This window comes from Psammomys obesus, unplaced genomic scaffold (genome assembly GCF_907164565.1).
Source record: "Psammomys obesus unplaced genomic scaffold, mPsaObe1.curated_primary_1811, whole genome shotgun sequence".
Taxonomy (NCBI): domain Eukaryota; kingdom Metazoa; phylum Chordata; class Mammalia; order Rodentia; family Muridae; genus Psammomys; species Psammomys obesus.
The window spans coordinates 3,173,421-3,200,573 of record NW_026585580.1 but is presented as its reverse complement, the minus strand read 5'-3'; the positions used below and the strand labels follow the sequence as shown (position 1 = coordinate 3,200,573).

Genomic DNA, 27,153 nt, shown 5'->3' with positions numbered 1-27,153 from the left:
CATCACGTGATGATAGTAAGCAAAATCTTTCAGTGATATGTAAGATACCAAAAGGTACATGTTATAAATAGGCATATCTGAAGCCAATGACATAATCGTGTGCTTTCCAAAAATATACAAAGCTTCTGGAACCACAACTTTAACCCCAGCACTCAGGAGGCAGAGGCAGGTAGATCCCTGAGTTCCAAGCCAGCCTGGTCTACAAAGTGAATTTCAGGATAGCCAGGGCTACATAGGGAAACCCTGTTTTGAACAACAACAAAAAAAGATATAAAGCTGCTTTCCACCAAATTGTAGTTTTGTTTATAGAATGTCAATATGTAAAAGGTGCTTTTTCTGCTGGCAAATATTGCTGCTATCCATGTGTGATAGTTTAACCATTATGTGATTTCGATCATAAGAGGGTTTTTGGTTTGTTGTTGTTTTTTTGTTTTGTTTTGTTTTTTAATCTCTCACCTGACTCAGAACTCCCTTTTTCTCTTTTTTGGAATCAGGCCCAAGGACAGACCAAACAATGAAGATCCATTTCTCATCATTAATATATTGGTATACTAATGCTACCAATATATGACTATTATATAAGGACATATTCATTAATATAAGGACTCAGATGGCTTAAACTTGCTTTGTTTAAACAGTCATTAGCACATTTCTTCATGGCAGATGCAATTGATCTAGAGTGCTAACGTGTTCCTTTGCCTCACAGGGTTCCATAGGGATACAAGGCCCCCAAGGTCCACCTGGAAAAGAAGGTCAAAGGGTAAGTAAACTGGGAAGATCTGGGAGAGTTTGCCAGCTCAGGGGGTAATTACTTTTGAGCACTAATAAAATGAAATAAAAACAAGCAAGCGGGTGTGCATAGGTTATCAACCAAAAAAGACAGAAACAGAAGATTAAAGATTTTGACAAAGGTTTAACATCAGGAAATATGCATGTTTTCAAAATTGGCAGCACAAATGTACAAACCATTATTTGTATAGAGTCAATTAGCCCTCATTTGGTCTAGAATACTTTGGTCATGGCTTCTATTCCTTAGTTAAGTCGAGGAGTGTCTCAGTGGAAGTCCAGGCTAGACCCACATTCTCTATAAACTGCAGATGGTAGCTGTGCTCTCCACCCAAATTCACTAGTTGATATTCAGGACTCTTTGTAACTCACTATTGATTCTAACTGAGATGAGATAGACAATAGAGGAGTATCCACTTTAATTGAAAATACCACAATAACTCTGTCTCTGGCCAGAGCTGAGTCTCTGTGTCTCCAGCTAAGGGAAGCCCTGAGGGGTTCGAGCAACTGGTCTGCTTCCCTGGGACTCTTGACACACCAGCCCTGGGTCATTTTGTTACTCTCAGTTGACCCTGGAGTCTCACATGTTTTTATATGCTTTCTCGTATGATTGATTATGATGTCTTTCTGCTACATAAACCAGGCATTACATCATCAACTCTACAAGGCTAGGGACAAGGTTTCTGTAACATGGTTTTAAATGACGTGGCATCGGCTGCCGAAATAGAGGTCATGCTTTCTTTCATTGTTCAGGGTATATTTTAAATAGTTCTCATGTGTTCATATTAATCTTATTTCTACCCTCTGTGAAGTAAATCCAGTCTCTCAAATACATCACTGTACTCCAAATATTTGAAGACCAATTTACAAAGTTCTGCCTGTGGGGGTTAAGAAAGAAACAATTCTCTTTATTTATTGCTTTCGTTTTCTGTGTTCCTGGGACTGCGCAGGCTGGGAGTTTCTCCCAGGAAATACTAATTTACCCTCTGCAGGTATCAAGAATGGGACTAGAGATGTGCAGTCTTATCAGGGTGCAGTTGGAAAAGGCAGGTAGGCCCTACACCATGGGCAGTTGACCCCCGCTTCAGCCTAGGACGCTGCTTGTCTGGAATGATGCTTTTGGGTTTTCGCTGGTGTCTGCTCAGGTAAACACTGCCCTCTTTTGTTTTAATGAGAGCATCTTCCCAGTTCATGCATTTCCTGCTGTACGGTTGTCTGCTTATGTTACAGTGTTGAAGCAATCCTGGATACAGTTCCTCTTCTGGATTTCAGTCTCTAATATTTTATTATTTGGGCATTATTTTCTTACGAGTTTTGTTGTTGTTTTAAAGTACATGAATCCCATTCTTCAGTTAAACAGCTCCCATCCTCTGTGTCATTGAAATCGCTAAAAAATTCTGAACAGAAACGAACCTGACAACTAGGTAACACCAGCATAGCCTGCCATTTTGTCATGGGCTTGAAACTTGGTAATCATAGCACGTGCAAATGCATGTGAACTCTACTTCCTTCTCACCCACGTTTCTTAATTTGGTTTGTAAGATAATTATAAGACACTTGTATCTACTAGCTGAAGTGAGAAGGTATTCAAATGAGGGTTTTAAAAATGATATGCTTGAAATTGAAATTGTACCTTATCAAAGCTTGTATTTCCGAAGATAGGTCAAAGGATAATTGAAGCTGATGGATTTTTCATAACTGTAGAGGCAATTGTTTGAACTATATAGCTCAATTACTATTTTAATACAAAATACTCCACTCATAAAAGTGTGTAGTCCAAAATATTTTACGTTACTATTTTCTCTGTGAAGAGCAACAGCATCAGACAGTAGATAATATAACCAATTTTATAGTCACTGTTGTGTAGTGTTTGTCCTTGTTGCAGTGGTAGATATTAGTGGCACTAACCATATTTAAAAATAATTTCTGAATGTGTTCAATGATGTTTCTTCACCATATAAGCTACTTAAACAGGAAGTGAATTAATGTAAGGAATACACTCTTGTAGATTTATGTTTATGTTCCTAAGTAGCAACATTTCTCTTCTTCATGAGAACCATTCACTATATAGATAGATGACTTGTAAACATGTCTGTGCACACACATACAAACACACACAAACACATACACGCCCACATGTATGCATACAAATATACATGCACTTTTAGAAATTAAGACTTATAACTATAACATTCAATTGAATTTTTAAATAGACTTTTATAGAAAAATCCATGGCTGTAAAAAAATGTATTGATCCACTGTCAACAAACATGTAAATTTGACTTCAGGTATTTGACTCTTGCTAAGATTGTTAAAATGGAATATAAAACATGTGGCAAGGCCCCAGACTTAACTTCTAGACACGTTTTTGGTTAAAAAAAAAAGTTTAATGGTAGGTGAATCTCTAACTTCTTAGACTCCTTCCATAATTACACACATAGTAATATCTCACAATTAAGATGAATGCCAAATATTATAGAAGCACTTAAATATTGCTGCAGTCATTTTTATTGACATACAAAATTCTGGTTAAGGAAACACATACATATATTAAATATATAGGTATTGAGGAAATACACGTACACCTGTATAAAAAGATATACATATACATATATACATGATAAAAATATTTCTATCTAGTCAGTGAGAACAATGCTTTTACAGGTAGTTAAACAACTTTTTGAATTTTTAATTACTTGATTTTATTTATCTCTTAAAGCTGTTAGACATTAGCTTATAAGCTATTCACTTAATAAACTATAAAATTAATGTTATTATATTTAAAGACTGATCCTAACTTCAACTATAGTCTATGGCAATGTATATCTGAGATTTATGGGGATGTTTTTTCAACCTGATCTTCGTCTTTGTTTTATGCCATTTACCTTAACTTTTTGAAATCTTGAAGGTAAAATATTTGACTGGCACTTTTATTGTTTCTTCGGGCGTAGGAGGGTGTCCAGAGAGGGTTTCTCTGTGTAGCCCTGGCTGTCCTGGAACACTTTCCGTAGATCAGGCTATCCTCAAACTCCCAGAGATCCACCTGTCTCTGCCTCTAAAGTGCTGGAATCATTGCCCGGCAGTACTTTTAATCTTGTACACTTTATCAATCAACGCAAGTTTTAACATTTAGCTAATGATAAATATTGATCTTCTACTATGGATACAGTGTGTTTGAGAGTGGAGAGGGTGGGCCACCTATGTGGAGGCCTGGAGAGTGTTCTTCCCATGGTGACAACAGAAGAAGGAGCAGACAGGAACCCAGGACAAGAAGTCAAAAGGAGAGTGCTTTAACCGTTATGGAGGAGTCAGTAACTGAGTCAAACTCACACCAGGGGCTAAAGAGATGTGGTGGTGGTTAACAGTCATTCTGCACTTTCAGGAGTCCCTTGCTCAGTTCCCAGTACCTACACAGTGTGGGGTTTTTTCATAAAAGAAATTGTTCTAAGTCTCTTTACAAAAAAAAAAAAAAAGTATGTTTATAGTGAGTCAGCTAGTTACCCCATTAAAATGCACTAAAATGTGTGGTTCGACAAAGATGGAATCTCATACTTCTCTGTTACTAGAATCTAATTTTAATGCTGGACAGAAATATTATTTCCAATTTTCTATACACTTCTCCCCACCCCCCTTAGTCATTATACATTCAGGTTATCCTGCGTGCCTGTGCCTGTGCTCAGGCTTGGAAACCACTGTCTTGATTGCTCTCTCTGATATCGTGGTGCATACAGATCTTACTTTCCCTCACAGTGCTAGGTCCCAGCCCTGTCCAGTCTCGGAATCCCTTACATTCTACAGAGCACAAAGAACTGGAGCCACTCAGACCGCACCCCTGTCAGGTGGTAGCCCATTTCAGTTGCCCGGGTTTGATGGCAGAGGAACAAGATCAAGTTTCCTCCATGATCCTGGAACCAGCAAAACCATGGGAACACAGGGCGAGTAGTAGCATGTCTGCCTGCTTCTCATGGCCCAGGCAAGGTGCTGTGTGTGTTGTAGAGGTTGTCACATGGACTCTGAGTCCAGTCTGAGGACATTTAAATCCTAGCTTTGCCGCTAACGAGCTGTGTGGTCATGAGTGAGTTCTTTGCACCTGTTACCTCGGAGATGCTAATACTACCCAACCAACAGCTGCTCATAAGAAGGACGAGTGCCAGAAAACACCATCGTTGCCATTTCCAGCCTGCAGATGCAGAGATGCTGGCGAAAGGGGAGGCAAGGCGACTCTCAGAACTTGATCAGGGTTGATTGATCGAAAGATTCCATTTGAGAAAACGACTTTTCACTGCTACTTCACTGAACCCATTTTACCTCACTTTCCCTTGAATTCTTGCTTTTTCTGGATGTCTGTGCCCATGTTTGACAGGCCTGTGATAAAGACCAGCATTTATGTAGCACGATAAAATTGGGTGTTTCGGAAACATTTATAAATCTGAAACAGATGTCTTTCTTCTCCTTTAAGGAAAAGGCGTGAAGATTGATGTCCTCCTTGTAGGAAAGCTGAGGCTTCGGTCTTTGCTTTATGAGTAAACGGTGCTTATGTATAAATTTACCAGGATTTGCATGGCAAGCACTTAGCTTTCCTTCCTTGCTTGTGTCTGATCTGGTTTATACACCTTACCAAAGATAGCCATAAATAACACAGATGATGTTCTGATAATTACTGGGTTTATTGATCCCACTAAGATAAATGCCATCCAAATCACTGATTCCAGGAAACCAGCAGATATTACAACACTTATTCAAGCCAGGTTTTCCTCAAGCTCATTTGTTTCTGTGGTGCTTAGCTCAGTTTTCATGTGCAATCATGCCTCTGTACCGGTGGCTCTCAGTCTGTGGGTCTTGAGCCGCTTAGGGTCACAGGGGTCTATATCAGATATTTACATTACAATTCATAGCAGTAGCAACATTACTGGTATGAAGTAGCAAAAGAAATAATTTTATGGTCGGGGCTTCACCACAACATGAGGAACTGCATTAAAGGGTCACAGCATTAGGAAGATTGAGAACAACTGCTCTAGATCCTATCCTTGTGCCTTTGAGGACACAGCATTCTGGCAAGGTGGGCTAGACCTGCCAAATACATAGATTTTCTTTTGGTTTCATTTTGCTCTTAAAACATTCTGGTTTTTTTGTTTGTTTGTTTGTTTGTTTGTTTTTCAGGATAGCTTATTTAGATGCAGTAACTTCATACCTATGCAAATCACTTCATAATTCCAGCCAAACCAACTAAAGAAAACCACTAGTTAGGTTACTTAGAGTTTCATAGATTTACATGAGCTTAAATTGGAGGGAGTGGGCTTTATTGCAAAAGCAACAAATCATAATGAACTTGCAACTTCAGGAAGTCATTTGATTAATTTTACAAACAATAAAAAAAAAAGCTGTCAGACACTATAACACATGCCTGTAATCCCAGCATTCAGAAAGCTGGGGCAGTTGGCTCTCTGTGAGTATGAAGTCAGCCTGGTCTGTATAGCAAGTTTCAGAGTCAGCTAGGGCTATATAGTGAGAAGTTTGCCAAGAGAGAGAAAGGTTGACGAAGGAAAAAGGAAGGGAGGGAGGGAGGGAGGGAGGGAGGGAGGGAGGGAGGGAGGAAGGAAGGAAGGAAGGAAGGAAGGAAGGAAGGAAGGAAGGAAGGAAGGAAGGGAGGATAGTGACCTTGAAAATGCACCATGGGTATATCCATAGTTCTTATGTTAACAGGGTGTTCCACCAAAAATATTTTTTAAACTATTTTGAGTCTGTTCCCACTTAGAACATAAATACAGGAAAAGAAGTACCTCCTGAGTCTGTATGCAAATATGTTGTATAAAGAGCTTCTTTAAGATTCTGGATTCTACGACCCATGGTTTGTGCTCACTGCAAGTGTCATATACTTGCAAGCACACGGCTGATATCCTTTTTCTACTTTCTCATGATATTTTCCCCAGGAGGATTATCCTGAGCTTTCATAAGAGATACCATCTTTAATCCTGTCTAGAACTTCTAGATGAATGAATGAGAGGTTAAGCAAGCCAAGAAGGATCCAGGTCAAGAGCTTTATAACACTTTACTTGAGTTTACAAGACTAAATATCAGACTCAGTGTATAAAAATGACCAAATCTGTATTCATCTATTCTGTGTATTCCATTTTGCAGAATTTCATAGCAGGCTTTTGGCATTTAGCATCTCCCAAATCTGCATCAAATATAGCTGCTGAACCAGTGGGTTAAGACAGGAAGGCAGAGGAGATGCCCATGTCTGTTAATATCACATAAATACCTGCAAGGGTGAAGCTGGATATCAGCGGTAAACAACCTCTAGTTCTGCTTCTCTGTGCCTGATGGGAAACATGAATCCATCAAACGAGATGTAGGGAGACAACTTCTAGCTCAGTGTAATTGAAGTTAGGGGAAAGGAGACAGCACAAGGCACGAACTGGACTTTGTGAGAAAAAGGCCATCCTTTAGATCAAGTTAAATGTCAGGGCTAGTTAATGACAATGTGTCTGTGGTCCGCTGTGGTAAAATTCACTCTAATTAGTGGTGCCTGCCATGAATTTAAAGCAAGAAAGAGAAAATGCTCTGGAATGACTGTCAGTGAGAAGGAAAAATGATTGTAGCTTATAGTTACAATCCAGTACTTACGTAGATAGCCAGGGCACAATGAGCTAAGTTTCTCACATCCATCTAAACAACGGGCCAAGTGACATGATTCATGGTAGAATAAAATGACTTTGCAAATTATCTCCATTTGGTGATTAGCAAATAAGAACCATTACTGGTTGTGAATAGTTTGTTTGCTTGTTTGTTTGTTTTTTGAGACAGGGTTTCTGTGTTTAGCAATGGTTTGTTTATGTGAATCCATGTAAGAGCCGTTCTGTGTCATCAGATGCTGGCTATGAATGGTCTGTTTATGTGGATCCATGTAAGAGCTGTTCCGTGTCATGGAAGAAGTACATCATGGAGGCTCCTTCAAAGTGAAGACATCCTGTTTCCAAGGTCCAGAGATTCTGAAAGCCTTGTAGGAACAGTAGGCCTATTAAAAGGGTTGCCATTCCAGAACATCAAATTACCACAGATTAGACAGAGAGAGAAAATGAGAATTGTGGGGTCATTCTAGCCCATCAAATGAAACTGAACTCATAAAAATTCAACAATGCTCTAAGTGAGGCCACAAGACAATATAATATAGATAGACAGACAGACGGATAGATAGATAGATATGAAGAAATAATATCTATTCTGTGGTGCAGTACTTAAAAAGAAAACACAGAGTTGCATATCTTTAAAATGGAGACCACTAAGAATTTAACCAAAGCACTGACCTAAGATCCACTTTTGCTTTCATGTTTTAACACCTCGTGTTAAAAGGGACAACGGCGCAGCCAATCCCTTCCAGCCTCCACACAGAGAAGAGTGCACATCTTCTCCCCATGCCCTGCCTCTTGTCGGCAGCTAATAGCCAGAATTGCCTGACCAGTGAGAAGGAAGCTAGATAGGTGGCTGTCAGAGCCAAGCTGTTCCAGCTGTGAGATTAGCTTAATTCAAATGACTTCAGGCAAACTGCTTCAAATTCTAATGTAAATTTGTTTTATCACAACTTAGCTCTCAGGTATATTACAGAATTAAGCCAGAGGCACTTTAAACATTCCGTGGCGACAGGTGTGCACTAAAGCATCCCATAAATGTTACAGGAGCACAGAAGGGGGACAGCAAAGAGAAGAACTTTCTTTGAAGTGGGCTGTGCTAACCCTCACGCCTCACCACCTTTACTTGGTCTACACCACACTGAGCACCTTTCTAATAGCTTGTTAGCTTTGCCAGGGGAAATGTCAAGCAGAAAGATTTATGCATTGAAAGACAGTGAATAGGAGAGCTGCCAGCACCAAGGATGAGTGCAGGAACTACAAATAGAATTTTTTTAAACGCAAAAATTCGAGGCACTTGGAAAGTTTTTTGTTGTTGTTGTTTGCTTGCTTGCTTTTATGGCCTAATGATTTAAAAGACAGAAAGTTACATTTCATACCTCACCTTTACAAAACTCTTAATCTTCAGTAACAGGAGAAATCTGAAAGCAAGTTTAATGTTTTCCTCTTTTTCAACAGGTCATACTAAAATTCTCAAGGGTTGGTAGGAGTTGCAAAATAAACGTGAAAATGCAGCAATTGAAATATAACTGGATTTTTCTCACATGGGATGCACATTACTACCCATTTTTTAAATTAAATTTTAATTTTTTTATTTTTATTAATTATAGTTTATTCACTTTGTATCCCAGATGTAGCCCCCTCCCCATCCCCTTCCAGTCCCACCCTCCCACCCTCTTCTTCTCCTGTGTCCCTCCCCCAGTCCAATGATAGGGGAGGTCCTCCTCCCCTTCCATCTAACCCTAGTTTCTTTAGGACTGGCTGCATTGTCTTCCTCTGTGGACTGATAAGGCTGCTCCCCCCTCAGGTGGAAGTGATCAAAGAGCCAGCCCATGAGCTCAATGGCCTACCTTTACTTGTTTTCCTTTAAAAAAAAAAAAAAAAGTAACGTTTGATTTTTTCCTAATTAGAAATCATGAATACCCACTTGATATTTTTATAGGTTCAATGCAAACACATGCATAAACGTTTGCACTTATGTGACTGTTCTCTATGGCGATCTTTATAGTCACTACAGAATGAGAGATGTGTTACACAGCTGTCGTTTGTGGTTCCGAAATCAAATCACAACATGTACACTGAGCACTAGCAAAGGTGGCTGTTTGTATTGCTTGTGTCAGAGATGCTAGCAATATGTCTGTAAAATTATGAAAATATGACTAATGAATATCTAAAGAAACACCTAAACTAGAAAGCACATGAATTTAGTTATATATATATATATATATATATATATATATATATATATATATATAATGCTATAAATGCTCGACCATAATGACACTCTGAGAAAAGCAATGCTTGGAATGGAGAGATGGCTCAGCCAAAACATCAGACAAGTAACCCGAAAAGTGTAAACAGAGTAAGATACTACTGAGGAAAATGACTGTATTCTTGTGATAATGTCTTCACACTTTGCAATGATGATATAGTTTGTGAAGTGTTCCATATAAAGTATTTTTATGCCTTGATACATGGACTTAACCATGTTAATAAGTTCCTTATCTTTAACATATTTGAAAGTATTCTTATAAAATAAATGAAACTAAAGCCTGTACAGCGTGGGGGAGGGGGAGAGCTAGTTAAAGAAGAAAAAAAATGGGGATGAAAAACTCAAAATCCTGTTTTTGTGACATGCCATGGAAGTTAGCTACTCTGGGGTTTCTTAAGAGCATTGATATAAGTTATCCTTATTCAAGTGATTGACTAAGGAAACCTATGAACAACTAAAGCCCACAGAGAAAGCAAGCAAGAAAGAAAAATGTGACACCAAGAGGAGTTTAGAATCAATCCAATTCCAAAAGGCTCCTTGTGGCCCATAGAGGCCAAAGGGTTGTTCTTCCTTTCTCTGGGTTGGAATATGGGCAATAATTTCCCAGCTATCTCCCAACAGGCAGCTCCTCAAAACTAAGGAGGAAAATTCAGATAGAAACAAGTAATGGCCAACTCCTACCAACCAAGCCTGGCTCTGTACTAGATACACACAAGAAAAAACAAGATGTCAGTGTGAGCTGAGTGAAATTTGATGGCTACTGAGCAGAAAGTGAATACACCATAGTAAATTTGATAATCATATTTTCACAGGAAAGACAGGGTAAAGCGGGATGTACGTGTCTTTTTGGGTACGTGTCTTTTGGATGATAAAACATAATTACATAAGCAAGTGAAATAGATGCTGTGAACACTGAGGAAAGGAAACAAACAGAGACACAAAGCAATAGACTTAAGTACTGGCAACTATGCAGGGGTGAAAATGACTAAGTTCATTATATACAAATGTGAAACAGGAAAAAAAAAACCAACTTCTTAAGTGCTATCTGAACTAACAAATTCATACTAAACATTTGGCTAAAGTAGGAAGCAGCAGAGGAAAGCTTTCTTTTGGCAATAAATCTGTTTAAAGTGTGAAGGGACCCTAAAAACCTAGGGTTAGCAGAGCTAGAGAGATGGCTACATGGTTAACAACACTGGCTTCTCTTCCAAAGCACTTAGGTTTGAGTCCCAGCACCACACTGTAGTTAAGAGCCGTCTGTAACTCCGGTTCTAGGATGCCGTGCCCTCTTCTTTTGCCCTCTTCAGGCGTCAGATTCACGTGTGTTGCATGTTCAAACAAAACACTCCGACACATAAAAAGAAATAAATCTAAAAGAAAAATAAATATTAAATGAAAATCATTTCACGGTTCCAGACTAAGAAGCGCCACAGAAACCACTCAGACACCGGTCTCAGCTAGATATTGATGGTTTATTAGAATGCCTCTGCAAGGTGATCAATCAGGGCCACAGTAAGGACGTGGGAGCCTAGCTGTGACCTCCACAAGGTCTCACGGCAGGGTTCTTACAGAAAAATAACCAGGTGCAAAAGACATAGCGACATTACATTTTTTGGCTGACTAGAGAAAATATTATTAGCTAACCTTTAAGCTGATTGGTTCTAGGTGAGGTAAATGAGGGTCTTCCATGTGCAACTGAGTGCAACCAGGTGTGCAGACAACAAGAGTGCAACCAGAGTGTAGCCAAGTATACAGATAACCAAGTATGAACTATGACACTCTCGGATCATATAGTATAAGGTCAGCTCCACCCTCTGGCACGGTCTGTTGGTGTAGGTTAACTTGGCTCCTTGGCAAAGTTTCTTACTGTCAGCTATGAATAACAACTTTCAGGAAGCAAGGTTAGGTTAGCAGTTTAAAATTTTGAACTTAATTTCACCTTAGAAACAAAATGGACATTGAAATGGCTGCAGTTATGTCTCAAAGCAGACTTCAGTGTTCCAGACTTCAACATTCACCTGATCTCTCAAGAAGGAAAAACAAAATTAGTTATCAGGAAGTCTTCAGACAGGGAAGAATTCTAAAGGACAGACTGCAACTAAAGGACAGACTTCAGAAAAAAAAATGTTCTAGGGACAAAGCCTTGAACTTGGGGTAGCCCCTACATCTGGGAGTAGATGAGAAGAATGTGGTCTCAGTAAATGCTACCAATCTTGAGAAAGTCAGGGGATTGTGGACTATCACTTTCAGAAACTGAGAGCTATCTTTTTCAATGTGTCTGCATGTGTGTGTGTGTGTGTGTGTGTGTGTGTGTGAATGTCTAGATGAGTGGGCACACGTGTACACTGGAGAGTAGAGGGTGGAGGTTGATTCGGAGGTCATCCTTGTTTATTGAGACAGGGTCTCTCATCAGACCAAAGCTTGCAGATAAGGCTAATCTTGCTAGCCCGCTGACTCCAGAGATCCCATCTCTGCCTTCAGAGGCTGGGATTCCTAACCCACTGAGCATTTACATGCATCTGAGGATTAAACTTCCAGTCCTGGTGCTGGCAAGGCACATGAATTAACCAGTGTATCATCTCCCCTGCCCATAATCTGGGATTTGAAGAGAAATGGCTTAAGGCCACATTCAGAAGGCGAGGAGAGTTCCTTTTTGTATTTGAATGATATTCATACACTAGAGAAGAAAACCAATGAACAGGGAGAAATTAAAGATGCAATCCTCTGAAACAAGAGTATAAATCGTGTAAATGTTGGGAAAGGAAGTTGGAAAAGCAAATATGGCAGAAGCACAGTCAATACTTCCATATGGAGGATACAAAGAAAGGTGTTTAGCAGTGGTTCCCAATTTTCCTAAAGCTGTGACCCTTTAAGACATTTCTTCATGTTGTAGTGACCCCCGATGATAAAATTATATTTGTTGCTTCTTCATACTATAATTTTTGTTACTCTTATGAATGATAGTACAAATATCTGATATGCGACCCTTGTGAAACGATTGTTCAACCTAAAAAGAGGTCATGGCCCTCAGGTTGAGAGCCCGTGGTTTAGAGAGCTGTGTGCATTCACTCTGGGGACAAGAGAATACCAAAGCAAATTTAATTTGCATATTACACACATATCTTTGTCTCATACAGAATTCTTTGCTATGTATGAGGCATTTTCATCGTGATTGCTAAGATAGCTGCTGACTATTTTCTTCATGGACAAGCCCAAGTCAGTGGAGAAAAAGCAGAGAAAAATATAGACTTAAGAAGGACAGGGTAATAGAGCAGAGAAAGGTTGGTCACTGAGGGGGATAAAGGTCTGTGACAGCAATTCAGAGTTCGGCTAGGTTCTCCAAGCTTCCAGAGAAGCCCAGGCATTTCGTCTTAACCCTTCCATGCATTCTTTCCTACATAAACTACTAGTTATATCTTTGTTTTTTCAATTTCTTTTGTAGGCTATTTTAAAACAAGGAATTATTTTTATTTAATAAGTCTGGTTTGCTAGAAGATAATTCTAATTTTTAAAGAAAATTTTGTTGGTAAAATATAAATGAGGTCAGGGTAAAACAAGGTCAGAATTAAATTATTATATTTATTTTCACATCTTTAAACTCTAAGCTCGTTTAAACTCTCGATTTCCTGAGTTCTAGAAACTGTCTGAAGCATGCAGACTAAGTGTCTTTGCTATGCTAGGAAAACTCAAGAGACTGTTTTATAAACAGTGAGTATTTCTGGTGTCTTTGAGCAATACATTTTTTATGTCATGGCTACAAATTAATGTATGCGATAGTGCTCATTTACTGTAAGCTAAAAATATTTTCCCTGAGAGCTGATTGTTATGAATATTGTGTTCTCCTTTACAGTTGTTGCCACAGAACTAAATTTTTTTCAGAGTATAATAGATATAAACTAAAAATTCCTAATTGAAAATTTATCTTTCTAGCGTGTTAAAATGTACACTGTTCACTTTTATTTCTTATTTTGTCAAAAATGGTGTGAGTTGAGTGCCTCTAATTTAGTTTTATTAAACAATTTCTTATATGAGGAAAATAGAACCAACAAAATAAAAAGTTATTTAGTAGAAACATTAATTTTTAATCTGTTATTCTTAAGACAACATTCCTAATTACTTCCACCACATCTTCATACTCTTTTACATTTTGCTACTCAATTTCAAACATAATTATCTATAATGAGTTTTCTTAAAAACAATTTTTTCTGCCACATCATTTTCAAAAGTCAGGTAGATTTTCTGGCATGGGTACAATTAGGAAGTAAGATGAATGAATCTTTGAAACTTTCTCAGATCTTATTACTCACGATCAGATTTACAGAGTTTTGTGGAACTCCCGTGAGAACTCAAATTGTTAACAGTCACAGAAAATATATGAGTTAAAGCTATTTTGTTCAGTATCTTCAGTATGATTCTATTAGAAAAATATCTGCACCATCACCTTCTAGAGATACTGGAATGAGCTCCATCACCACTAAGATGGATGATTAATTAAACAGGAAGAAAACACCCAATGGTAAAAGATGGTCATGGCGGTTGTGCCTACAAAATGGAACCAATGAGAAAAATATATCAATCAGCTTTGCCATTACTGTAGCAGAACACTTGACATCAACAATCTAAAGGGAGGAATAGTTTATTTTGGCTCCTGGCTTCAGAGGATTCGGTTAATAGCCTTTGATTCTATTGATTATGGGTCCCTGAGCGGTGATGTGTAGCACTCTTCCTAGGAATTCATTTTTCATTGGGAGACACTGTTCATGGAAGGCATGAACAGATGTGTGCTCACCCCAGGATAGGAAAAAGAGGACAGACCAAAGCACAGCTAGCACCAAAGTCCAACTTGGTGAGCCAATGTGTTTTATTGAGGTTACTTACAGGACGGAGCAGAAGTATCTCAAGGACATCTATATCCCCAATGCCCACTCATGCTTTGAAAAAAGCTGAAATCTGGAGCACACCGCACAATTACAGGCAGCTCAATAGGATGGAGACTGTCCTTTCCAGTAGGCTTAGTTGGCCTCAGCCTTTTTCAGGCAGTTCAGTTTCTCTGACACTCTTCTAGGCAGCTCAGCTGGTCTCTGCTTCTTCCTAGGGACTAGACTTGGCTGAGGGTAATGATGAAAGAAATAATGGATCTGTTCAGTTTCAGGGACATCCTGGAGTTATTTTGAGTTGTTTACACCCTGTCTTTTTTATATTAATTATATTAATTACAGTTTATTCACTTTGTATCCCAGCTGTAGCCCCCTCCCTCATTCCCTCCCAATCCCACCTTCCCTCCTTCATCTCTTTCCATGCCCCTCTCCAAGTCCATAAATAGGGAAGGTCCTCCTCCCCTTCCATCTGAACCTAGCCTATCAGGTCTCATCAGGACTGGCTGTATTGTCTTCCTCTGTGGACTGGTAAGGCTGCTTCCCACTCAGGGGGAGGTGATCAAAGAGCCAGCCACTGAGTTCATGTAAGAGACAGTCCCTGTTCTCCTTATTAGGGAACCCACTTAGACACTGAGCTGCCATGGGCCACATCTGAGTAGGGGCTCTAGCTTATCTCCATGCATGGCCCTTGGTTGGAGTATCAGTGTCAGAAAAGACCCCTGTGCCCAGAGATTTTGGTTATGTTGCTCTCCTTGTGGAGCTCCTGTCCTCTCCAGGTCTTCCCATTTCCCCCTTCTTTCATAAGATTCCCTGCAATAAGCCCATGTGCAGGATGAAGTGTTTTACCTCCCTGAAGAATACCTTGTTTCACTTCCTTGAGAACAAATTGTCCTAAGAATCCTGTTTTCGCATTTTCTCTTTACGTCCTGTGTCTTAAGAAGTTGCTCTCCAAGATGAACTGATTTAATCTTGGGAAAACTGCTTCACCACAGGGTGGCAGAGCATCCTGGCAGTGAGAACATGTGGAAGGGTGGCCTGTCCAATCACAGACGGGAAGCAGACAGGAAGAGGAGAGGAGTGGTCCTAGGTATGACCCTCACTGGTACACCCTCTGGGGCTTGTGACCTCTAGCTTCCTAAAATAGCACCACCAGGAAACATGCAACGTATTCAACCTTGGAGGACACTTAGATTCAACCATAACAGACAACATTAGAGGAAAGAGGAGGAGAAGAGACCTTAGTCATCTGTATTCCCCTAAAGGTAGCCTTATGTTTGCTTTCCTTCAAACCCTGGGCTGTCGTCTGGCTAGTTAAAAGGAACTATAAGAAGTAAGAGGATGAGGTCCGTCCTTTCTTAAGGACCTGGAAAACAATCCATATGGTGTAAAGGAAGGTAAATGAAGCTGTTGAAGTGTGGTGCTTAGGAAACCATAAACATGCTGTGCTGTGTACAGAAAGTAAATATGCTTGTTTGGAAACTTTACTATCACTTAACTGTAACTGTCAAGTTTCAGCTCCCAGGGAACAATCCATTGAGGAGTAGCTTGAACTCTCGGAGAGTCACAACTTCTGTTGGCTTCCTCTGAGTTGGAAACAGCAGGTCCACACGCTTGTGACTTTTATTAAAGCGAGACATTGAGATAGCAGGCAAAGCCCTGAGAAAAATGTGATCGTTTGTTTTTATGGATTTTTTTATGGTTTATATCTTATTTAGTTTACTTACATATTTAAATTATGAATCTATATTTCATTATATTTTTGTGTTCATGTTAGAGATGAAAGATGTATTTTAATCCTAACTTACGACAAAACAATTATCACTAAATTTCTTTACATCTCATTATAGTAGAAACAAGCTAAATGAGAATCTTGCAAAAATAAAGTCTAAAGGAATGTTGACCAAAATAGTTAAGTCTGGTTTTACTAGGCAGTATGATTAAACATACGCTGAGTCTGTTAATTGATGGAGAAGCATTAAATCACAGCATGCTGCCTGCAGTTGAGCACTGGGTAATGAGGCAGTGGGTTCATAAAAATAGTAGCAACGTGTATGCATAAAACTTAAACATAAATTCAGAGCCAAAAAGATTTCTGGAAAAACTAATACTGATTTTTAAAACAGCCAATTTAAGCAAATGTACACTATTTCAAATACAAACCTTAGTATTCTCTTTGTAACTTTTTATATGGCTGCAACTACAAAAGAAACATATAATTTGCGGAGGCATTTGTGAACAAAGGCATCAAAGATGTTTGCTTGGAACTGTGACATGAATACATCGAAAAAAATGCCATTGTTTGACATACAAAAAAGGCTGGTGGATATCAGCTTGAGAAACAAACAAAACTCATGAGACATGTCCAGTGCATCCTGACTAACATACAGGTCACATCCATGTGGCAGTTCTTGATGACTGCAGGGCGTACTTGTATTAAAGACCTTTCTTCCTCATTCTCTTTGCCAGTAACTGTGACTGCAATGCAGAGAACTATGATAGATTAAATTATCAAAAAGTACAATTTGGAGCATAATTATTATGTGGGACATTGTTTTGACGGTGCTGCTTTGGGGACGAGTAAACCTCTGGAGCTGTCCCCAAGTTCGGTTCGCAGCAAATGTGTTGGGTGGTTACAAGGAGATGTAACTCCAATTTAGGTGACCCATTGTCCTGTCTGACCTACACGTTCATGTACATATGCACACAGAGACGTATACACACCTAAATAGTAAAACAGTTTTAAAACCTTAAAAAGTTTACTCTTACGTTTGCAAAATTAAATTTAAACATCTGGAAACGCCATCTTGCCTTCTTGTTTCCGATTTTCTATCTTAATATCAGTATGTCTACATAAAGAAACAATACAATGTGGCTCTCAGTGTCAGAAAAGCAATTATCAAAGAAGTGTGTTAATCTTGGTGTTTTACGTCAGTCAAAAGTTATTACCAAACATACTTAAAGTGTGATCCGTTTATTGCCTCGAATTTTACATTTTTACCAAAAGAAGATTTGTATGTAAACATTCCGTGTAGCCAAATTCATTTATTTGAGGAGGATAAAATTTGATGTATCATTTCTATAACTGGCTACTAATGAAAACCTGAAGATGTTTTTTGAAAATGCACCATCACTTTTCCAGTATTACAAAAGTTTCAATTATAAAGGCTACTCTGAGCTTGTGAAAATTAGTTTGAAATTCCTTTTTTATTTTTATCCCCTTCAACTAATGCTACTCAACTCATTTATACTCATGTTGATGATGTTAAAACACAGCAATGAAACTCTTTGGATAATGATTATTCCCTATAAGAAGTACTGTCAATTCCACTTGGTCTGGAAATGATAGAAATCACAAAGCAAGCTCATTTTTTTAATGTTATAAATTTTTGTTTAAAGTTATAACTGTTTTTGTTTGCTCAAAGAGTATACCTGGACATCTCATGTTGGAAATAACTATTTCACTCATAATATTAAATACAATTATCAACATATATTCATTGCATATATTGATGGCCTTTATGTAGATGTTTTTGTTCAAATATATTATGTTTGACCATATTCACTTTCTTATATCATTCCCTTCCACATCTTGTCTCATGCTGTCCCATTCATTCCCCCAAGAGGCTCCTTCTTCTTCTATGATGCATGTACCTTCACGTTCCCGTGTGTGTGTGTAATTTTATGGATTTTTATAAAATCTAAGATCCACAAACTTACATTGTATTTGCCTTTCTGATTCTTACGTGTCTTTTAACATGACAATCTCTGCTTCCGTCCATTTGTCAACAAGCTATTTCCTTCTGCTGTATAGCTACATAAAACTTCACTGTGCCTATATACAACTGTCCCTGTAAGCCCTCATCTGTTTAAAGACACCTAAGCCGGTTCCATCATTGCTGCTGTAAAGAGTGCTGCAGTAAACACGGGTTTATGAGGATCTCTGTGGAGGTTATGTTCCCAGAAACAAGTCATAGGATAGGTACCTTCTCTAGCTTTTAGAGGACTGTCCAAACTGATTTCCATAGTAGCTACACCAATTCGCATTCTTACCAGCCATGTATGGCAGCTCCCTCTCTCTAGAGCCAGCACTTGTCGCTGTTTATTTTCCTTGCGATAACTATGCTGAATGAGAAGAGACAGTGTTCTCAATGTAGATTTCGTTTTCATTTTCCTAATGGCTAAGGATGCGGAGCATTTTTTTCTGTTTCTTGGCTCTGCATACCATCTTTTGACAACTAGTCATTTCATTAACTTGTTTATTAACTGAGTTGCTCAGGGTTGTTTTTATAATTAATTTTCCAGTCCTTTATATGTTCTAGGGATTAGTCCTCTGTCAGATGTGTAGTTGACAAGGAGTTTCCCCCATTCAGTAAGCTGTCTTTTCACTCACTTATCTCCTTCAACTGTGAAGAGGTTTTTTTTTTGGTTTTTTGGTTTTTAAATTTCATCCAAATCCATTTGTCCACTCTTTATTTCCTAAGCTATTGAGTCCGTTCTAGGAAAATCTTGATTCTGCCTATGTCTTCAAATATTTCCCCTATCTTGTCCTCTAATAATTTCAGAGTTTGGGGTCATACCTAAAGAACTCTGGTTTGTAGACAGAGGAGAAAGGGGTTCCACATTCTACCACATGCTGCTGTGCTGATTTTTCAACACCATTTCTTGAAGACTTTGTGGGTTTTTTTTTTCCTCTCCAATTTATGTCCTTAATATCTCAATCAAAAACTAGATGGGTGTATATATTTGGGTTTATTTTTTGTGTGAATACTACCCTTTTCAAAACAATTTAATTTTGTAATAATTAAGAGAAATGTGCACATATGCAAGTCGCCTCTCAGAATTAACGGGTAGAATATGCAATAAACTCTAGCTATCTCCTATGTGCTAACAGGGCTTAGGATGCCAACAGCCGTATCTTTAAAGCAAGGCTAATATGTTTTGTTAACCATTCTCATTTATTCTGGACAACACCATTAAGGATATGGAATACAGCAGGATATTTAAAAAAAATGTGACAACAGCAGAATGTGAGTTATAAAAAGCCACACATGAAACTAGTACAAACTTATCTACTCCGTTGCCTGTGCCTAGTCCGCATTGGAGAGAGCCTTGATGACCCTTTAGAGCCATCTTCCCTTCCTACCTTCCCTACTTTCCCTGTTCTCCATTCCTTCCCTTTCTCTCTTCCTCCCTTCTTTCTTCCTTAATTTTGGTACTGTAGAATAAACACAGAGCCTCATGCGTGCTAAATACATGTACATTGTACCACTGAAACACAGGCACATGTAAACACACACACACACACAAAACTGTGATACTTTTTTTCTTCCCTTACCTAGGTCATAGGTACTGTAGCGGTTGGTGGGGGAAGAAATTTTCTGTCCTAAATGCAGAGTGGCTTTTTTGGAGCCCCTCCTCAACCCAAACCTTGCCAATAGAAACCATTCACTTTCTTACTTCATTAGTTAGTGCTCTCTGAAGAATTTTGGTTCCTTGGATTATTTTATTAATAAAACATTAACTTGTATACAATTTCCCCAGTGTAAATCCCAAAGGGCATGGATTCTGGAGGCATGCAGAACTTGGCTAAGTGCTGCCTCCGAGCATAGGTAAAATTTCCCATCCCGTCTGGGTCTCAGTTTTACAATTATTACAAAACCAAAACCTTACTAATAATACGAAGCCTGGAGCTCTGATTGAAAAAAAAAAACATATATATGCTAATATTGGTGCTTATAATTGCTAGCTATTATGCTGGAATTACTGCATTAAGTACTAATTTGAGCACAGTGAAATCCTGTAGCACTAAATCCTGGGAAAGTTTAGTGGCTCATATAGCATCCCAGAGACATTTCTGGATCTGTTGCCTGGCACCCTTGCCCAGGTTATTCTCTAAAGAAGTGTCACTAATTGCCAGGTAGTTGGGAGATGAGACCCAGCCAATGTAGGTCCTCAGGGTAGGGCTCTAGCTAAATGGTGTTCCTGGCTCCTAACTCATTAAACCTAGTTAGCACTATCCTACGGAACGCTACAGGTGCTGCTGGGTGGATTTCTCCACTTATTGGGGTACTAAATAAACAAACATTTAAATAAACATCATCAGCACATCCAGAAAACTATTTGTACTTCTAACGCTGTTTCAGAATAGTTTTGAGTCTTCTTTTTGTCGTTAGACAGACACTTGTGAGATCAGCAGTACACCAAGACTAGGCTATTTATAACCCAGATGACATGGAACTTTCAGGAATGTTTTACAGGCTACAGATGCTTCATAGAGACTTCATTATTCTTCTTCCTATGCCTTGATGTTAGGAAATATGTCAGGAAGAATTCGTAAGGTCACCACATCTCAAATCTCTTGCAACTATATACTCTGTCCAAAGCTCCAAGACACAGACTTAGCATCAGTTGGCCTAGATTTAATTTCAGCTTGCTCAGTTTGTGTTTAGATGTAGTTTTAAAATGTTTGCCATTATTTTTTGCTGTTAGAGAGAAGTGCCATATGATACTTGATTTTGTGTTTTCAGAAGCATCTGGATAAATTAAAATATTGAAAGTGGTACATTCTGTTGGAAGACTTAACATTAAATTGACATTACAGGGTTTTGGTTTTTTTTGTTGTTGTTGTTATTGTTTTGCTTTTTTTTTTTTTTTCAGAGAATAAAGGAATGTTAAATTCTCCTGTCTCTTAGCTTGTTAGTCCTTTTATTGGACAAAAGGCTTGATCTCAGTGTATCCCAATGTAGACAATTTCAGATGCTGCTTTCAACTTTAGCTTATCATATCATAAATACATAGTAACTTCTGTATTCCCTTACTTGGGGATAATTCCTTTTGGAAATTTTACCTACTGACAATGGAATTGAGCATTGGCAGTACTTTAAAATATTGAAACACAAGCATTAGGATACATATTAAAACATGCTACCTGCTATGTATTACATATGACACACTTACATGATCCAGAAGAGTACCATGAACCAGAAGAATAACATAGAACTTTGTGAGAGTAGTTACCCATAGACAGAGATGATGGAAATAACTATTGGTGATTGAAAGGGATTTTCAACCAGGCGTGGTAGACATGATTGCAATCCAGCTAGGACAGGGTGATCTTGCATTTGAGGCCATCACATGTTTCATAGTGGAACCTTGTTGCAAACAAATGACAACAAAGAATTTTTATTTAATATGTGGTGTTTTATTTTTAAAGAGAGTTGAAAATATTTTGAAATTATTGCTACTTATTAATTCTATGTGTGGAAAATTTATGTTACTCATTTTGAAATAAGCTATGTTTTAAAATTCGTCTTAACAAAATGATTTCAAAAATTTGCAAATGCTTGTATTTACTATAGCATTAATAAAAAATAACAGAAACTTCACCATATCCTAAAGAACTTTTAAGATGTAATTAATCTCACAGCTTTGATGTTGATGCTTGTCTAAAGTATAATAATGAATGCAATCACAGCTTTCCTCATTAGGATAAGCTCATCATTTCAGAAAGTTATATTTAATTCCATTTGCCTTATTATCTTAGTCCCAAAGGAAAAACAAATATATAATGAGCACCAATTAGTTACCAGACATTGCTGCTAGAGAAATAAACAGAAGGGTCTCTAAGTCAGTAGACACTGAATTTTGTAAATAAAGTTTTATTGGAGCACATTAATGCCCTTTTGTTCATATAGCCTCTTTGGTTGCTCTACCGTAGAGATGAATAATTATGTAAAAGTGTGTGGCTCTCTAAGGCAGTGGGCCTCAACCTTCCTAATGCTGAGAACCTGCAATACAGTTCCTCATGTTGTGGTGACCCAACCATGAAATTATTTCATTAGTACTTCATAACTGTAATTTGGCTACTGTTATGAATTGTAATGTAAATGTCTGATATTCAGGATATCTGATATGTGACTCTGAAAGGGGTCATGACCCACAGGTTGAGAACCACTGCTCTAATACTAAAAATACTTGCTCTTTTTTGTGTCTACCATAAATTTTTCCAACCACAGATAGTCACAAAATAAGTTTTGTATGTACGGTGATATGAAACAAAGTATAATTAAGCAGCAGGAGGAGAGAGTTGGTACTAAGAAAGGGCATTGGATAAAGTGCCCCTGCATAGATGACGGTTGGCCAAAGACCTCACAGAAGCAAGGGAGCAGACTCTGAGGAGATCTGGGGGAATCTCTGCAGGCAGAAGGGGCAGAGGCAAAGTTTTAAGGCATGAATTCCAAGGAACCTAAGAAGGCCAGTGTGGCCAGAACGGGATGAGAAGAAATCAGAGGTCAGAGAGACCAGGCAACCATGCTAAACTCAGTAATGAATGTCACCAAAGAGTCCAGCTGCTACTAATTAATGGCCACTCTCTGTCACTTGGGATATCTAGAGCGCCTGTTTCATGTAAAGACGGAGGCTAAAACTAAAGGTGCCACATCTGCCTATAAGACAGTTTGCTCCTAATCTGACAGCCATCCTTCTTAGCCATACTATTACTGAGGAAACCAGAACAAAGTTGCTGTTGGCCTCAAGCCTTCTGTTTTTAAAAACATTTCTGTTATTTGTTTCCTGTGAGCTGTCCATGTCTATGCTAGTGTCAAGTCAGCTTCGGTAACATTACATTTTAAGGATTAGAGATATAATGTAACCGAAGAGTGGATACTTAGTCCATATAGATGCTGTGTTCCATCCTCAACAACAGAAGCACACAGTAACCACAGAAGGCTAAGTCACAACTGGAGTGTTTAGGGCTCATTTATCTTGGGTGTATTCTAGGAAAGTGGCTGACTCACCATCTCTACAGCTAAAGGGAATGACTAATTTCTATGGTCCCATGCAGATTAAACCCTCTGGAAATTGGTAAACACTTATGGAGAGAGTGTTGCTTGACTGACACCATCCCTGTCATTAAAAAAAAAAAAAAGTTTGCCATCTAGTAACATGGAAAATACTATGGAAATGTGTTTATATGTTTCTGTTTAAGAAAATATATTTAGTATATTCGTGTATGCCAACCCATTGTCTCTGCATGGGTATTTTAATTTGTAGAATAGAAACAGCAGAGTGAGAGATTATATGGCGTGGTCAGGTTAAGGGCCAGAGCTCTGACTTCTCAATATGATATGTATTGTTTTCCATTGGTTTTGGTTAAATTGATGACATTCCTTACTAAAATACAAAATATAACCGTAACCAAAAAGTACACCACACCATGTATCTAAAGTATGCCAAGGTGGGGCCATTACTACTCTATCCATTCATGTTTCTGCAAATAATGATGGACAACTGGTTTTTCCTTTCCTTTCTTTTGCTTGTATTTCTTTTTTAAATTTTTTAGATTTTATTTATTACAATTTATTCACTTTATATCACCAATACAGCCCCCTCCCTCATCTTCTCCCAGCCCCACCCACCTTCCCTCTTCTCCCCCTATGCCCTTTCCCTAGTCTTCTGATAGGGGAGGACCTCCGCCCCTTCTATCTGACCCCAGCTTATCAGGTTTCATCAAGGCTGCATGCATCATCATCCACTGTGGCCTGGCAAGGCTGCACCGCCCAGGGGGAAGTGATCAAAGATCCAGCCACTGAGTTCATGTCAGAGACAGCCATTGTATCACCTTACTAGGGAACCCATTTGGAAACTGAGCAGCCAATGGGCTTCCTATGAACAGGGATCTAGGTCCTTTCCATTCGTGGTCTTTAGTTGGATTATCAGTATCTGCAGGCCCCCTGGGCCCAGGTATTTTGGCACTGTTTTTCTATTTGTGGGATTCCTATCCCCTCCAGGTCTTTCTATCTCCCTCTTCTTCCATTAGGATTCTGGCACTCTGCCCAAAGTTTGGCTATGAGTCTCAGTATGTCCTCAGGTCCTCTGTGGAAGGCTCTGTCCTGTTCCCTGTCTTGGGTTTCCTTAAACAGCCTTAACTTACTTATGAAGGGAAAGAGCATCCATCAAGAGGAAAAATACACTTCCAGATTATAAATGTGTCAAGGACTGGACCTGTTTATAAATTTCTATTTAATATAGGCATATATTCTTCTTTTAGTAAGTGCATAAATATAATCATTTATGCAATATTTTCTTTCTTATTTTCCTACTTGTATTCCTCATTACCAGACTGGTTCTCACTAAAGTAGTAAAAATCTGTAATTTTGATTGTTTCTCACATTAGATTTATGGTTTTCATTACTAATTATCCCAAAAGAATTAGAATTTTGCTTCAAGATCCCAAATTTCTACATGAACATATGAATATAACCATATAATTCTGGATACTTTCACAGACAGCACACTGAATTTTCTTTTTTGTCTTTGTGATTTTGACATTAAATGGATCTCACTTACTTGTGTTTTGAGTGAATTTAAGTCAGATTTTCTTTTCTTATTTTTTAATATTAACCAATTGACTTTATTTGTGAGTGGTAGTTCTTGTTCTGGATGAAGCCACAATTTCTCTAACCATATACTCACTGCAGAATGTCTGTGTTATGTCCATTTTGGCTTTAATATGCACAGATCTGCTTTAAATATGTTTGTTTTTTAAATGTTGGCCATTATCTATCTATTATTTGGGCCACTTATACTTGTAGTCAATGCGTTTTGATCATATAGACGCCCCCACAACGTATCTGACTGCACAAGACCTACACAAGATCCCGTCAGCCAACACTTCAGCGTGGGTAGGGGAGGGTTCAAGAGCCTGCACTCTAGCAGCTGAGGGTTGGCGGCAGTGGGTGGCTACTGGGGAGGGCAAGTCAGTTTTCTTCAGGAGTGTGCTCTCTAGTGACTGTTCCATGTTCCAGCGGAGGGTCTTATACTCCTGTACACATGGGCAGTCCTCACTGAACTCGGTGGATCATAAGGAAAGAAAACAGAAAGAGGATGAATCAGGTTTCATTAAAGAGACTTTTCCGAACAGTGGTTGCAGTAGCATGTGAAGGAAAGATAGTGGCATGCCTTCTTTAAATCCTCCTTTCCCCCCAGGGATTGGTTTCCCCAGGCGCTATCCAACGTGGAGGGCTTTTTCTGTCACTAACTTCTCAGAATGCCCGTTTGCAACATCCCTGAGACCTCCAGCCACCCCAGAGCATCTGTCTTCTCAACGATGGCATTACTTCCCTCGAGTTCCTAAATTATAGGCCAGTCGTAATGCAAATGAGACCGTAAACCGCACTTACATATTCTCTGTGTCTGAGCTGAAGCATCCTTTTCCCTCCATAAGGTCTTTCAGTTTACTTAGGCCAGCCAACTGACATATTGCTCATTAATCATACATATTAACTGGAGTAGTTAAGGTTTTGAAATTCAACTTCCCACTCTGTCCACAGGGACTAGATCTTGTTTTCGCAATGTGATGACACATGCTTCAGACCCTGCTAATTAGGCCGTTCCCTTGGAAATTCATCCTGACATGTTTCAAGAATATTCTTCCCCCTGGAGTTCAAGTTCATTAAATTATTAATATCCTTGTATAAGTCTTGTAGGATTACTAACATAATAAAACTTTCTCTGTTTTAAAAACCATAGTTGACGGTGAAGAGAGAAGTTGATCTCTCTTCCTTGTATACCTTTTCTTAATAAACAGCAAGTAATGGAGATAATAATTAATAACATATATTGTTAAATATAAGGCATATTTTACTATAATTAAGTTCTAAGCGGCTACACAAATGTGTACGGAGGTATTGTCCTAAGCAACCTAACACAGATAACCTAAGATGAATTCTGCTGAACCCCTATGCTAAGTGGCGAGAGAACAGCAGGTTTACTATGTAAGCTATCGTCTACCTACATAGCTGCCTATAACATCCTTACTCTATGGCCTTTAAGAGGTAAAACTCTGGCTTCTGATGACAACCAAGTGCAGCTCAGAGGCCTAACTAGAAGCCCTTGATGTAATTTGCAAAGCCCAGCATAATCCCCACACCCTACCACTCACTCTGTACCAGGCAGCTGTTTCTCACTAGTCCTTGAGCAAGCCCTACTCCATGTCTGTCCCATCCGTCTGCTAATGGCTCCTCAGACCGTTAATGGCTCCCCAACCTGTGTGTTTCAGATCTCTTCTGAAGCTTTCCAGATTATCCTGAAATAGTTCGCCTTCCTACGTAAATGTTGCCTCTTTGTCTTGGTTTATTTTTTATTTTTTTTTGTAACTTTTGTCCCTACCCAATATTTAGATAGTAATGATTTTGCTTATTGTATGTGCAGTAAAGATCAGTGATGGTACAGACAGGTTGCCTGGATCCAGGTCCTAAATCTGTTGCTCATCATTGCTTTGTCTTACAGTCTCCTGACTTATAAAATGGGATCATATCGAAGTGAATTATTAAATGAACATGGATAAATTGACTTTAAAGGTATATGGCCTATGCTAAGGTCTTGTACTATCTATCTTTTGCCACTACTGTCCACAGTGGAATATAAGATTTATGAGAACAGGATTCAAGATATTTCCAAAGCTTAAGTGTCTCTTGGATGGTTAATAAATGACTAGAGATACATGAACTCAAGGTGAGGAAAATGTATTCAATTTAGTGAAGAGGTGGCAGGCAACCAAAGGAAGGTCTTAAAGGTCAGAATGGGCATT

At 38.7% G+C, this 27,153-nt stretch overlaps 1 protein-coding gene across 1 annotated transcript in view; it reads left to right on the top strand.

Moving 5' to 3' along the window:
* Col19a1 (collagen type XIX alpha 1 chain) overlaps nucleotides 1-27,153 on the top strand; it is a 305,509-nt gene that overhangs the window by 161,657 nt on the left and 116,699 nt on the right. The window contains 1 exon segment of the mRNA XM_055608122.1: nucleotides 707-760. Within this exon segment, the coding sequence (XP_055464097.1) occupies nucleotides 707-760 (54 nt within the window).